Source organism: Trichomonas vaginalis, chromosome II (genome assembly GCF_026262505.1).
Source record: "Trichomonas vaginalis G3 chromosome II, whole genome shotgun sequence".
Taxonomy (NCBI): Eukaryota; Parabasalia; order Trichomonadida; family Trichomonadidae; genus Trichomonas; species Trichomonas vaginalis.
The window spans coordinates 12,742,988-12,756,733 of NC_067204.1; the positions used below are offsets into that span (position 1 = coordinate 12,742,988).

Genomic DNA, 13,746 nt, shown 5'->3' on the forward strand with positions numbered 1-13,746 from the left:
ACCAACCCTGAACCAGAAGAACTTCATATGAGGTTGCAAAGAACTTCAAGATGCTATAAACAAACTTCCCATTGAGACAATCCAATTGACGTCAAATTGTATTGAGAGAGCTCATCTGAGTTAGGTCAGAAAATTTTATATGAAAACAGGTTGTTTGGACGATGTTTATGAGATAACAGGAGAAGTTTCTCAAGAAGATAAGAGACTCAGCTTGAATTTCCAACGAAACCGTGACCCATTGGTGCGATAAGTTCGACTCATATGAAAAAATATATATGTCGCCTTAACGCTGCGTACATGAGGTTCGTCCAATATATCCGACTGGAATTCCAAACGAAGATGGTGAGTTCCCGGGAAGGAACTATACAGTTTGGAAAAGTCATACAACAACTGTATGATATTAGGAAAGCTTCAAACCCAAACTTGCAATGACACTCAAATTTGCTTATGAATTCGACATGGGGATATTCCATTAAGAAACCTCAAGAGATGAAGAGTAAAAACATTATGAGAAAGGTCGACAACTTTGTTGAAAGGTTTTCCTCCTTTTGTTTTGAAGTACGAATTCACTCAAGGTCAAAGTGGCTTAGTAACCACATTAAAACCTATTGTCGAACATTGGTTTACCCTCAGTTTTCGCAAAGGCAGTCCTTGACAACTACAAACAATTCTTCTCCGAAGTCAAATCCAAAGTGAGGTTTACTCATGAGAACATTGACGCACTCATGACGAACGAAGAAGGACAACAAAACTCATTGAAATGGGAATGGTCGGTGAGAAAATGGGCTGTTTTAAATTGGACAAAATTTTCACCGAAGTTCATGTCCTCTCCAAGCGTAAGTACTGGGGCATAACTTTGAAGACGGCACAGAAATAAACATTGCATGAAATAAAACAATTTTATTTTTGGACACTTTCACAAAAAACAAAAAAAAAAGTAAGTTAAAATGAGATGTTTACTGAACTGGTTGGATGTCGCCTTCACAGGTTATGTAGAATGGTTGACACCGAGAAGTTGAAGGAGACCCTTGAGAATTTGGCTCAATCTTGGGAAAGGGTTCTCTCTGTTTGGAAAGTAGTATCCAAGGACGCTTGGCAAAGAACTTGAGAAGGAGCTTCTTTCTTTGCTTGCTTCTGTGTCGTCGTAGGCTGTCCCCTCTGGTATTTTGAATTGGAATTCCAGTCGAAGTCTCGAGAATTCAAGGCAGCCCTTCCCGTTATCCAAACAGTTAAAACAAGCTTGCCTTTTACATTCTGCCTGAGGAAGTCTTTAACAAGCTCGTTAATTTCAATTAGGTAAATTGCCTCGTCGGTAAGGTCGACTCGACCATTGCTACTGTCAGTAAAAGTACTGCTACTGTCAGAAAAAGTACTGCTACTGTCAGTAAAATACTGCTACTGTCGTAAAAGTACTGCTACTGTCAGTAAAAGTACTGCTACTGTCAGTAAAAAGTACTGCTTTAACGAGGACAGTAAAAAGGAAAATTTGAGAGGGTTTTCGACGATAAAGTACTGCTACTGTCAGTAAAAGTACTGGCTACTGTCAGTAAAAAGTACTGCTACTGCTAGTAAAAGTACTGCTACTGTCAGTAAAAGTACTGCTACTGTCAGTAACAGTACTGCTAGTAGCAGAGATTTTTATCGTTTGGTTCCGACGGTTAAGGCCACAAACGAATGTCCGACGTCCCACAACTGAGTCCATTTCCCAAACCAGAAGAACATAAAGCACCAGCCCCTGCACCTCAGTTTCCACAATTCCAATCTCAATCCAAAATTACTAGCCAATGTCGCAATCTCAATCCAAATCGAAGAGAGACCAAGAGTTCGAAGAAGGTCTGAACGCTTAGCAAAGATAATGCTACAGAATCAACCTTAGGTGTGTCCAGCAATTCCATCTCAATCCAATACTACCAATCTCAATCCACATCGAAGAGAGACCAAGAGTTCGAAGAAGGTCGAACCGCTTACCAAGCGTATGCTAACAGCTCCATTGAGAGAAAGTTGTTGCTAAATTCCAGTAAAAATAATGTTTAGTGAAGAGGTGAGATTTTCACTCTTTTTCTCACCTGTTTTCTCACCCTCTTGAATTTGTCATGAATTTCCTTAAGATAGAAAATAAAGTTAGTTTTATACAAAATTCATGCGGGAAATTCTTTTGAGTTTTGGTTGAAGAATACGGTGGAGCCGAAAAGTGGCTGACCCTCAAAACACAAGCATTTTATGAGCTTACAAGGGTGTTATGAATGAATTCAGCAACATACATCCTGACCTCGTTCATTTTGTCATAAATTTACACCAAAAATAATGTTTAGGTGAAGAGGTGAGATTTCACCTCTTTTTTTCACCTGTTTTTTCCACCTCATGAATTTTCATAGAATTTCCTTAAGATAAAATATATTTTAGTTTTTTATATAATTTTTTTTTATTTTTATTGTAAGAAAACATGTTAGCAAAACTTCAGCCAAACTCGTTAGTCATGAATCCTACGTCAATGTTAGTTAGAAATGAAAAAACTTCAATTCTTCTTCCGTATACTTTTAGAAACAGAATCGCAGAAGATAAAGCAGGAATTGTTAACAAGTAATTTAGACTGTAGTGCGAAAAGATGAAACAAATGAACAGTTATCTTTTATGAAATGCAGGACATTATTGACCATTTACCCAAATTGCCTGAATTCAGCAGCAAAAACTCACTATTCCCGAATTTGAACGAAATTGGAAGTGAAACCAACTGACTCAGTAGAAAATAAAGAAGTTCATACGAAAAGGTAAATTATGAATTCCTTGGTTTTCATTGCAACCATAAGGTTATGGACAAAGATTGCGACACTGGTATATAAAAATGTTTCTGACATATATAAATCTGAGGAGTTTAAGACTTACGATAACTTTGTTTCATTAGTTGCAAAAATGTGTTTGGGAAATACAGAAGATAAAGATAGAAGAGGCAAAGTATGGAAGAACAAATAAGACCCGCTATGTTTGAGATGAAGAAGAGCATTGAACGCCTAGTTGTTTTAGCTGGTTTTTTATTTTCAATGTATAACGCAAAAAATGAACACCGCAATGTTCAAAAAATGTAAGGCGCAGCAATTATAGGAAATATACTATCCCGTCAAAGAAGATAGAAACTAATGCGAAACGGACTATGCCAGATTCTTAATAGAAGAAGCAGAAAACCAAGCAGAAAAATAAAAAATGGATATGTTTTAGCATTTTCTGACAAAACTAATCCAACATGCAGAAGATTTACCTTCTCATCTGAGCGTCCAAGAAGAAAATATAAAGAGACTTTCGGCATTGTTTTAAAACTTTTGAATATCCTCAGGCGGAAGAAATAGAAGCTACGAAATTGTTCAGGATTTCAAATATACATCGTACAATTCATGTAAAAACGCTTATAAAATAACTGAGGTGAGAAAACAGGTGAGAAAACGGGTGAGATGTCACTCTTTCACTAAACATTATTTTTGTCTGATTTACGCTTCATTACGAACGAAGTCTTGACAAAACATATACGTTTAGTTACGATGAAATATGACAAAGAATGTACGATGAAGTCTTGACAAAAACATATACGAAGAAATCATGAAAATTCATTAGGTGAGAAAACAGGTGAGAAAAACGGGTGAGATGTCACCTCTTCACCTAAAATATATTTTTGTCTGATTTACGCTCATTACGAAGAAGTCTTGACAAAACATATACGTTTAGTTTCGATGAAATCATGACAAAGAATGTACGATGAAGTTCTTGACAAAACATATACGAAGAAATCATGAAAATTCATGAAGGTGAGAAAACAGGTGAGGAAAACGGGTGAGATGTCACCTCTTCACCTAAACATTAAATTTTTGTCTGATTTACGCTCATTACGAAGAAGTCTTGAACAAACATATACGTTTAGTTTCGATGAAATCATGACAAAGAATGCTCGATGAAGTCTTGACAAACATATACGCAAGAAATCATGAAAATTCATGGAGGTGAGAAAACAGGTGAGAAACGGGTGAGATGTCACCTCTTCACCTAAAATAGTATTTTTGCTGAAAATGACCAAATTTCATGAATTTTCCTTAAGACAGAAAAATAAAGTTAGTTTTTTATAAAATATTTTTTTTATTTTGTATGTAAGAACAGAAATGTTAAACATTGAGTTTGAAAACAGTTAAAAAGATAGACAATGAACACCAAATTGGTTAGAATAAGGTGATTTAAACGTAAGATACTCAAAGAAATACAACAAATATTCTTTGTCAGACATTATATCATCCATTTGAAAAGAAAACATGGCATTGGGTTTTAAATTGCTTCATACTCAGAAAATTTGACAAGAAATCCTAAGCTTATGATATCGGTAAGATTCTATGGAACTACACGCTATCTTATAGACAAAAGTCTTATACCAATAGTTTTGTTATGGAGTTGACCCAGTTGTGTTGGATATAACTTCATAACATATGGTTCATTCGAATACGGAACGTTGCAGTGAAGGCTTACTTTACATCGTTCAGAAACCGAAGGACTTCATACAAGAGGATATAAGATAGGAAGAACATATAATATAACTCAAAGATATGACAGTAGCAGTCAATAGAGTCAAGGTTGTGTTCGTTAACGATATGAGAGCTGCTGAAACAGAACTACTTGAAAAGGTTTGAGAAAATGTATGGTGCTCCATAAAAGGTAAAGAACGTTTGGAAGTAGATGCAGATAGATAAAGCTATAAAATTATTTGAGCGAAGTTGCTGAAAAATACATGTAAAAGCGTTTATTTTTGGGTCTTTTGTGAAAGTCAGAAAAAATTAAAGTTAGTTTTATTTTTATTTATTTTTTATTTTGTAATGTAAAGACAGATATATGTCAACAACGAGAACACAACAACAGTTATAGGTCCAGAAGCTATAAATTGAAGAATATGAGTGGGTTCAGTTTAACAAACAACTCCGTCTCATTCGTTCAGTCAAAGACGATATGTACCAAATGCAAAGTATTTTGACAGCATGTTTTTGCTCCAGAATACTAAGAAACCCACAAGACTGGTTAAACGGAAACCAAAGCACACAAGAACTATTAAATGAAGCTGAAAATTCGACCTACGGATTTTTCGTAGTCGCAAACCTCGATAGGGAAAACAACGCCAGTCGCCTAAAAAACTCATGAAAACCAGTGAAAACAGCGATAGGTAAAAACCCCAGTCGCCAAAAACTCTATGAAAATCGTGGAAAATTGCCAAAACGGTTTGAGAGGATATTATGTACCATAGACTTCTTGTAAATGCTGTTGCAATGTGGGCTTCGCCTCGTTTATGCTTGGTATATTTACAGACTCTCTTGACGAAATTCATAGACAAGAACGTGAAGAGCTAGAGAACAAGCTTGAAGCAAAAGACAAAAGCGTTCAGAAAAGAATACCACGTTCGTACCAAAAGGTAAGGAAAAGAACTATAAGTATATGATTTATACTGAAGAGATGGAAAATGAAGAAGACAGAGATATGGTTATGTTGCATTTAGTCAGAAAGAAACAACAAAAGCTTTTACGACCTTGCTAAAGATTTACAAATCTGACAGAAATTGGTTTATCCGCGAAAACTTTACCGATTTCAATGACCCCAAATGAAGATGTGAAGCAAATAGTTCAAGATAACGTTACCTCAGACACACTACAGAGTTCATGACATTGAAACACTTATGTCAAAAGTTTTATATCTTAACTATACAAATGTTTTCAAAGAGGACATAGAAAAAATATATTGAGGGTATAGAGTTTGTGAGATGTCATTGGACAGAGTTGTATGAAAAATATAAAGACAAGGAAAATGTTTTCTTTATAGTGGACCCGCCGTTCTATAACACATGGGATTTTCAATACCAAGTAGACTGGACTTTGAGAGACTCTTTAGAAACTTTTAGACGTTTTAACATAACCATCCATGCTTTTACTTTACATCCGATAAAAGTGGCTTGGAAACCGTTATGAGATGGTTAGAGGACATACATGACTATGAGTTTATATATGACAAGATAGAATATGAGAGAGGTCCTATAAACTGGAGAAAGTGTCATAACAAAGAAATTTTACTAGTAAGTAAATGTGGTTTGAAATAGGACTACTTGTTTTAGGTTTTTTCCATTGTGTGTCATTTACTTATTTGACGTGGCAGAAAGATATAGAGAATATGAAGATGAACCAATGCCTGCAAATGTTCAGTATATGTACTCGTAAGAGATATTTTTATCTAATATTAAAATGGACGCACAGAACTTAGCGAATGCACAGCAACCTGGACAACCAAACCCAGAGAATATTCCAAATGAAGTTAGAATACAAACTGCAATGGCAAAACTATGGTCAAGTGCCAACAGATGTACAAATGCAAACTGCCATGTCAAATGACGCTGCGTTAGGCTTACCACCATGGTATGCAAATATGAGATGGAAAGAGTTTTATACAAACCCTGAAGTGGGATATAAACAACTCTATGCAGATGACGCGAACACAGGAGTTGACCCAGAATATGTTTTCTACCAGAGGAGAAACAGAATGTATGAGCTCCAGTTAAAGAATGCTATGGAACTCAACAGGAAACGTAAGAGACTAGGCGGACATTAGATTTTTACATATAGTAAAATGGGTTTCTTCAGTAAGATAGGAAACTTCTTTCGAAATGTTGGAAGAGGTATATGGAATGGAATAAAAACCGTAGGAAGAGGAATTGGAACGGTGTCAAAAATATTGGTAAAAGAGTAGGTCAGTTCGTTGGTATTATACCTAAAGACCCTGAACCAGAAGAACAAGCTCCTGTTATACAACAGCCTGAACCTGCACCACAGTCTAGTTTGGCAACCAAATCCAACACCTCAACCGTATTAAAAAATCATATTTTTACCGTTCGATAGTAGTTGTATATGAACTAAGTTCTAAGAAAACGCTGGTATAATGGAATTATTCTCTTTCTTCCATCTGTAGTAAACCATACTTGAAAGTCTGAAATACTTCCACTCGGCGGTTCATATAGCTTTGTAGGTTTTTCGTAAAAGTCGTTTGCCAAGCATAAAAAAGAGTTTTGTGCACCAGAAAATGAAGCATGAACTATAATAGCATCTGAGTCGAAAACATTTTCATATGTTCCATTAGGGTTTTCGACTTCATAAAAGTTCGGGTGTACTGGATATTCTGCAGGCTGATTTAACATCCTCAAAAATCTATACCATGCCAAGTTGTTATATTTTGTAGAAATATAAACGTCTTCTCCAAGGTCTTCTATTCCTATTGATTTTAACAGTTGCATTTTTCCTGTCATATATAATATCGAGATGGTACTCTCCTTCGTCAATGTTGTACTGTTTTGCAATATTCGAGATAGATATCGTTTATTTTTTCTTGAAAAGCTTGAAGAGTTGTTTCTAAGTTTACAAGCAAATTCACTTGTAAAAGTTTTCCCTGTTCAAATTTTCTCATACGTACGTTTTTCTTTGTTATAGTATCGAACTTCAAAAGCGACCGTAAATGGGAAACCATGTATGGCTTCTGAAATGAACTTTCATTCTACGAAAGCCAATAGCTTTTGTGACGATGGGTCTCTTAACCATCTTAAGGGTAGTCAAAACGATAGCCTTCATGCTTTACGGTCTCTGTCTCAAACTTTTGACCGACATTAGTAAAAAGTTCATCTAATGGTTTAGTTGTAGCAACTCTTGAATTTTTCTTTTCTATTGGAAGCATATTTTATCTAGAATAAAAATGTCAAAGAAACAGCGTCTATGAGAGAAATACAACACAACCGACAACTCATTGTACAAGCTCTAAATAAGAACACAACAAACTTTTCAAACTATTCTAAGATATCTGAGTCATTGAAAGAAGGAAACTTAAAACTGACATTAAACCCAATGACAGACGAGTTTCTATTTCAAGACAGTAAGAACCATACTGTTGTATAAATCCAACAAAAGAACTTTAAACGAGAAACCTATAGATGAACTTCTTTTGAAAGCAGATATTGACAACAAAGCTGACAAAGAATATGTAGATGCAACAAGAGACTATATTCTCGCATGGACAGATAGAACATACCCACAAAAACATCATACACATAACATCTATGACGTAGATGAACTACCAGCAATGTTAGATGACAAAGCAGATAAAACATATGTTGACAATAAAATGTCAAGTGAAGTGACAAGAGCTGACAAAGAATATTCTAAAAAGACTCATACACATACCATATCTGATATTACAAACTTACAAGAAACCTTAAACAGGAAAAGTGACGTTGGACATACACACGATTTCTTCGCAACTGTTGGTATAGAAAATATTGAAGGAACGGTTGAAGAAACTGGTGGGGATGTATTAAATTGGAAACCTCCTAACTTTCCACAAGGTTTAACATCGGAAGAAGACATAACAACGATGAGATACATTAGATGTAGAAATGTCTATGTCATGGAGGATGAAAACAAAGTTAAATTCACTGCTCAAGATTTATATGATAAAAAGCTGACAAAACATATGTTAACGATGAGTTAGATAAAAAAGCTGACAAAACAGAGCTTCAAACGTTAAAGACAGAAATACTTCAAACAGTATATCCTATAGGCTATTTATACGTCAATGAACTCTACCAGACCAGAAAGTTCTGGTTTTGGAACTTGGACTCAAATAGTCGACAGGTTTTTGTATTGTGCAAACTCTTCAAAGGAAACAGGTGGAAGTAAAACGATTTCAGGTGAAAATTTACCTGCACACAGTCACTACATAAATTTAAGTACATCTCAAGCAGGTTGGCATAAGCATAGAATTTTGGGATTGGTCAGGAATGAAAAAGGTAAAGGATATGATGTTAAAGACGACGTTAAGTTTGCTATAAATTGTTACTGGAGTGACACTCAGGGAGAGGAAACCATACACATCGCGTTTCAGGATATACGCAAACAACGGGACAAAGTAAAGACTACATGCCACCTTACATGACAGTTTACGCATGGTATAGAATTGCTTAGTCGTCATTTTCAACTTCTTTAGCATATTCGTCAGGAGTTGTCTTATATTTGTTAGGAACTGTCTTTGAAAGTATACCACCTTGAACTTTGACAAGTTTGAAACGAGGTCTGACAATAGTAGTTTTATCTTCTGCTTGCAGTCTGTACATTTTGCCATGTTTGCCTAAAACTTCATAATATTCTCTTGTATACTTTCTTCTATTTTTACGAACACGAATGCGAGTACCTGTCGAGTTCCCATTGTTGTCATAGTCAATAGTATTTTCATATGGGTCGCGTTTAGGTATTTCTATTTTTACTTTGTCACCTTTCTTAAGTTTGAAGCCTGGCATTCTTTCTTGTTTGTCTCTTTTGACTAAACTATTAAATATATAGTCTTTCTCTAAGTCGGGTTGTTTTTCATTTCTTCGGGGGAGTGGTTTCCCAAACCTTTTTGTTTACGGCTATTGTAAATATTTAAAACTTGTCTCATCTTTGCCATGGAGAAGTGTCTATATTTGTCGTCATATGACATTTCATTACTTCACCACCTTGTGGTTGGTTTAAGTCTCTTAAGATTTTTATACAACTGTCAATGACACCAAGAGCAGAATGGTTTTGGTCGACAATGAAATATTGGTTTACATTTTTTGAACGCAGATAGTTTTTAATATCGTCTGATTTGAAAGAACTTTCACAGTCAGATGTCAGTTTTGTTGGATGGTATTTGTCAACGAATATTGTCAAAGCAGTTTTCACATCTAAAATATTTTTGGACTGTAATGGTATGGCTTCACAGTATCTTGTGTTTTGACCGACAAATATTAGCCAGTATGGTGGTCCATCTTCTCTATACCTCGGAATGTTTTCCAAGATATCCATAAACCAAGCATTTGGTGTTGAACTAAAGATTTTTATCATGAGTGCTTTCTTTGTTGCTTTAGAAACATAGGGGTCCTTGTTTGGATTCGTCATTTTTTACCCTATAAGAAATGGGTTTATTTGGCGCATTAGCAGGAGTTGCATCCAGATTTTTGCCCGCAGTGGGAACAATAGCAGAGGTGCATTTGGAATTGGAAGGAAGATTTTGAGTACATTAGGTATACTGAAAGAGAAAGCACAACCTATTATACAAACTGTACAGAAAGGTTGGGATGTAGCACGAGATGCAGCAAATCTTATTCCAAATCCTGAAACAAGAGGAAAAGTTCAAGGATGGATGGACAATGTAGGAAGACAAGCAGGAAACTACTATAACAAAGCAAATGACTACTATAACCAAGCAGGGCACTATATGGACCAAGGTGAAAGATTCTTTAACAGAGGATATAACCATGCACAACAGTGGGTAAACAACAACCAACCGCAACCGCCTCAAACGTGGGGAATGTAAATTTTTTACTGAGATGAAATGAACAATACAGCATTGAGACAAATGGGTTCAAGATGGATTTGTCGACTTCCAGCAGTTACACAACCACGTGTTTGTCAAGTTCTTCCTATACCTCAGGAAGTTTTAGACCGACTTAAAAAACCTAAACAACCAGTTGAAAACAAACCAAACTAAAATTTTTTACTGAGATGAAATGACCGAAGAAGTTGAAACGGTAGATTTGACACCACAAACAAAAAGTTCAGAACCATTGTCAAAACCTGTCAAAGAACTTACAGATGAAGAGAAAAATTCAATAATAGAAAGTGCCAGGTCTGGAAATACAAACCCTAACTACAAAGTCACTTTTCATAGAAATGGAACGGCTAGTATCTCAAAAAAGAAACAGACTCTCACAAATAAAATATTGAAGTCTGAAGGAGCTTTCGAGACAACAGATGGAAAAGTTTACTTCACTGACCAACAGTTCATTATAGAACATCTCATTGACTTAGAGTCGAAATATTCTAAACTTTACAACAAACACAAAAAGTTGAAAGGAAAACAAAAACAAATGGCATATGATATTTATGAAGATGTTGACGACACAACCATACCTGCAAGTGAGGTAAAGTCAGAGGAACCGAAAAGTGACGAAAAACCGATAGAAGAAGAAGCCAAAAACTGAAGATAAACCAAAACCAAAGTTTAGTTTCCAAACTAAACCAAGTCAACCTTCATTAGCTGGTATGGGTTGGCGTCAAAGACTTATGGCAGCAGGCGGTTATGTAAAGTAAAGAAAAAAATATTTTTTTATTTTTATAAAAATGCCCCCATATAGAATGGATAGAAAATCTGCTAGAATAAAAGCAGAGTTAGAAAGATATGGTTGGAAAGTTTCGAAAATTTAAATATAGGAAGGGAAGACCCATAAAAGTCTATGACAAATTGTCTGGTCTTCGCTACGAAATGGACTTGGAAACAGCACGCGCAAATTATCCAAACAGACTAGAGAGGTTAGAAGAAGAACGTCTTATGGACATGCCTTTCGATGTTAGTGAACCTCAAGTTGAAGGACACGACGGCTTTGCCAGATTCTACTGGAAACATGACGAACAATTGCATCCTTTGAGAAGGAAAAAAGGAAAAGGTGAAGACACATGCTCCCATGGAAAGAACAAGATATGCATATGAAAAGTACGTGAAGTTAGAAGTCAAATTACATCTGGTCGAACCTTTACAGTAAACTTTGACGAAGGAAAGAACAAAGAAGGCTTCATGGGAGTACTTGCTGCAATTCAAGACGGAAATAAGAAAGGATACAATCTCAGACTAACCGTAACAGATTTGGACGGTCACATTTACTATGCACATGGCAATGTCACAACAGCTGCAATGCTTCTTGACGCTTTCAAGACTACAAAGAGAGAACAAATGGTTGACTCCGACTCAGACATTTTGAATGCAATTGAAGGAATTGCAAGTGTAAGTTCGAATGGTACCAACCTAACCCTCAAGCAGTCAGACAACATGCTGGATACTTCCCGTTCATAAATAAGTCTGACATTGACTTGACAAGGTATGGAATTTACAATTCAATTGAAACAATTGTCAATGAACCTTGTATTCTTACATGTCTCAGGAACTCTGGTCTTGTTACAGATGAGAAGATGAAGTATCTTGAGTCATGTGTGAAGACAAGGTACATTCTCAGAGGTCAATTGGCAAAAATTGCACCGTTGGCAAATGTCAATATCCGAGTCAACATACCTACAGCTAAAGGTTCTTCACATGACGACTATGTTGTTGACAAAGACTTACCATGGTTGAAGATTGCAATTGTCCACAACCACTTCATGTTGAACGAAAGTCTTACAAACCCATTGTTCGGAAAAGGCAAGTGCAACATTGTCAGAGCTGTAAACATTCTTTTCGAGAAAGGTTTGTTGGAACCAATTCCAGATGACAAGCTGACAGAAACTTTTGTACCAAAAGACGAAACAAACTTTTCATTGTTAGCAAGACCAAAAGTTGTTCCAGACAAAGTTCTAGTACAAAAGAAGTACACAGTTCCAAAAGGAGTTGGATTGTTCGGATACCAACCTGAACCAGAAGAACTTCCAATGAGGTTGCAAGAACTTCAAGATGCTATAAACAAACTTCCATTGAGACATCCAATTGACGTCAAATTGTATTGGAGAGCATCTGAGTTAGGTCAGAAGGTTTTATATGAAACAGGTTGCTTCGACGATGTTTATGAGATAACAGGCGAAGTTTCTCAGAAGATAAGAGACTCACTTGAATTTCCACGAACTGGACCCATTGGTTGCGACAAGTTCGACTCATGAAAAGATATACTATGTCGACCTTAACGCTGCGTACATGAGGTTCGTCCAATATATCCCGACTGGAATTCCAAACGAAGATGGTGAGTTCCCAGGAAGGAACTATACAGTTGGAAAAGTCATACAACAACTGTATGATATTAGGAAAGCTTCAAACCCCAAACTTGCAATGACACTCAAATTGCTTATGAATTCGACATGGGGATATTCCATTAAGAAACCTCAAGAGATGAAGAGTAAACATTATGAGAAGGTCGACAACTTTGTTGAAAGGTTTTCTCCTTTTGTTTTGAAGTACGAATTCACTCAAGGTCAAAGTGGCTTAGTAACCACATTAAAACCTATTGTCGAACATTGGTCTACCCTCAGTTCGCAAAGGCAGTCCTTGACAACTACAACAAATTCTTCTCCGAAGTCAAATCGAAAGTTGTGGTTTACTATGAGAACATTGACGCACTCATGACGAACGAAGAAGGCTACAACAAACTCATTGAAATGGGCATGGTCGGTGAAAAGATGGGTCAATTCAAATTGGACAAAATTTTCACCGAAGTTCATGTCCTCTCCAAGCGTAAGTACTGGGGCATACTTGAAGACGGCACAGAAATAAAACATTGCATGAAATAAAAAATTTTTATTCGAATTTGAATCGGACAGGTCGAGTTACACCATTCTTGGTCTCAAACTCATATATAACCTGTTTGTTTGTATTTTCGTCGACTATGACACGAGACACGAACATTGACCAAACGGACAAAAAGTGTCATTTCAGATGGTCCCGCAGCCAATCGCATTCGAGCACTTCGAAGAAGCCTTACGTTCCAAGGGAGAGGGTGTCTGGTGCAAGGCAGAGGTCATGAACTCTACGAGCAGTACATCCTCAATGCCTGGGAGGACAAATCGTCCTTGGATTGGCAATTCTACCAACTCCTCTGGGACGACCTCCTACGCAACTGGGATGACGAAAGAGTCCAATTCAGAGGTCGGGAGCTAATTGTCCAAATTACCCTTAATTTAACCCACTTAATGAACTAAACAC

The 13,746-nt window shown here is 36.4% G+C and overlaps 2 protein-coding genes and 4 pseudogenes across 6 annotated transcripts, besides 1 other annotated feature; all 6 read left to right on the forward strand.

Moving 5' to 3' along the window:
* Window positions 1–9,238: part of a mobile genetic element that runs on past the window's edge.
* A 971-nt stretch (window positions 9,239–10,209) lies between these two features.
* On the forward strand, window positions 10,210–10,383 carry TVAGG3_0534800 (uncharacterized protein; the record flags this gene model as incomplete). Its single annotated transcript, XM_051237735.1, has 1 exon — window positions 10,210–10,383. One exon carries the CDS (start codon window positions 10,210–10,212, stop codon window positions 10,381–10,383), a length of 174 nt encoding a protein of 57 aa, XP_051095559.1.
* An 18-nt stretch (window positions 10,384–10,401) lies between these two features.
* On the forward strand, window positions 10,402–10,557 carry TVAGG3_0534810 (uncharacterized protein; the record flags this gene model as incomplete). Its single annotated transcript, XM_051237736.1, has 1 exon — window positions 10,402–10,557. The coding sequence occupies one exon, from the start codon at window positions 10,402–10,404 to the stop codon at window positions 10,555–10,557; it is 156 nt and encodes a 51-aa protein (XP_051095560.1).
* Window positions 10,558–10,576: 19 nt separating this feature from the next.
* Window positions 10,577–11,159, forward strand: TVAGG3_0534820 (annotated as a pseudogene). The gene has a single exon. A coding segment is annotated over exon 1 (583 nt).
* A 45-nt stretch (window positions 11,160–11,204) lies between these two features.
* TVAGG3_0534830 lies at window positions 11,205–12,407 on the forward strand (annotated as a pseudogene). Its single transcript has one exon. A coding segment is annotated over exon 1 (1,203 nt).
* A 78-nt stretch (window positions 12,408–12,485) lies between these two features.
* TVAGG3_0534840 lies at window positions 12,486–13,334 on the forward strand (annotated as a pseudogene). The gene has a single exon. A coding segment is annotated over exon 1 (849 nt).
* A 145-nt stretch (window positions 13,335–13,479) lies between these two features.
* On the forward strand, window positions 13,480–13,742 carry TVAGG3_0534850 (annotated as a pseudogene). Its single transcript has one exon. A coding segment is annotated over exon 1 (263 nt).
* Window positions 13,743–13,746: the final 4 nt, after the last annotated feature.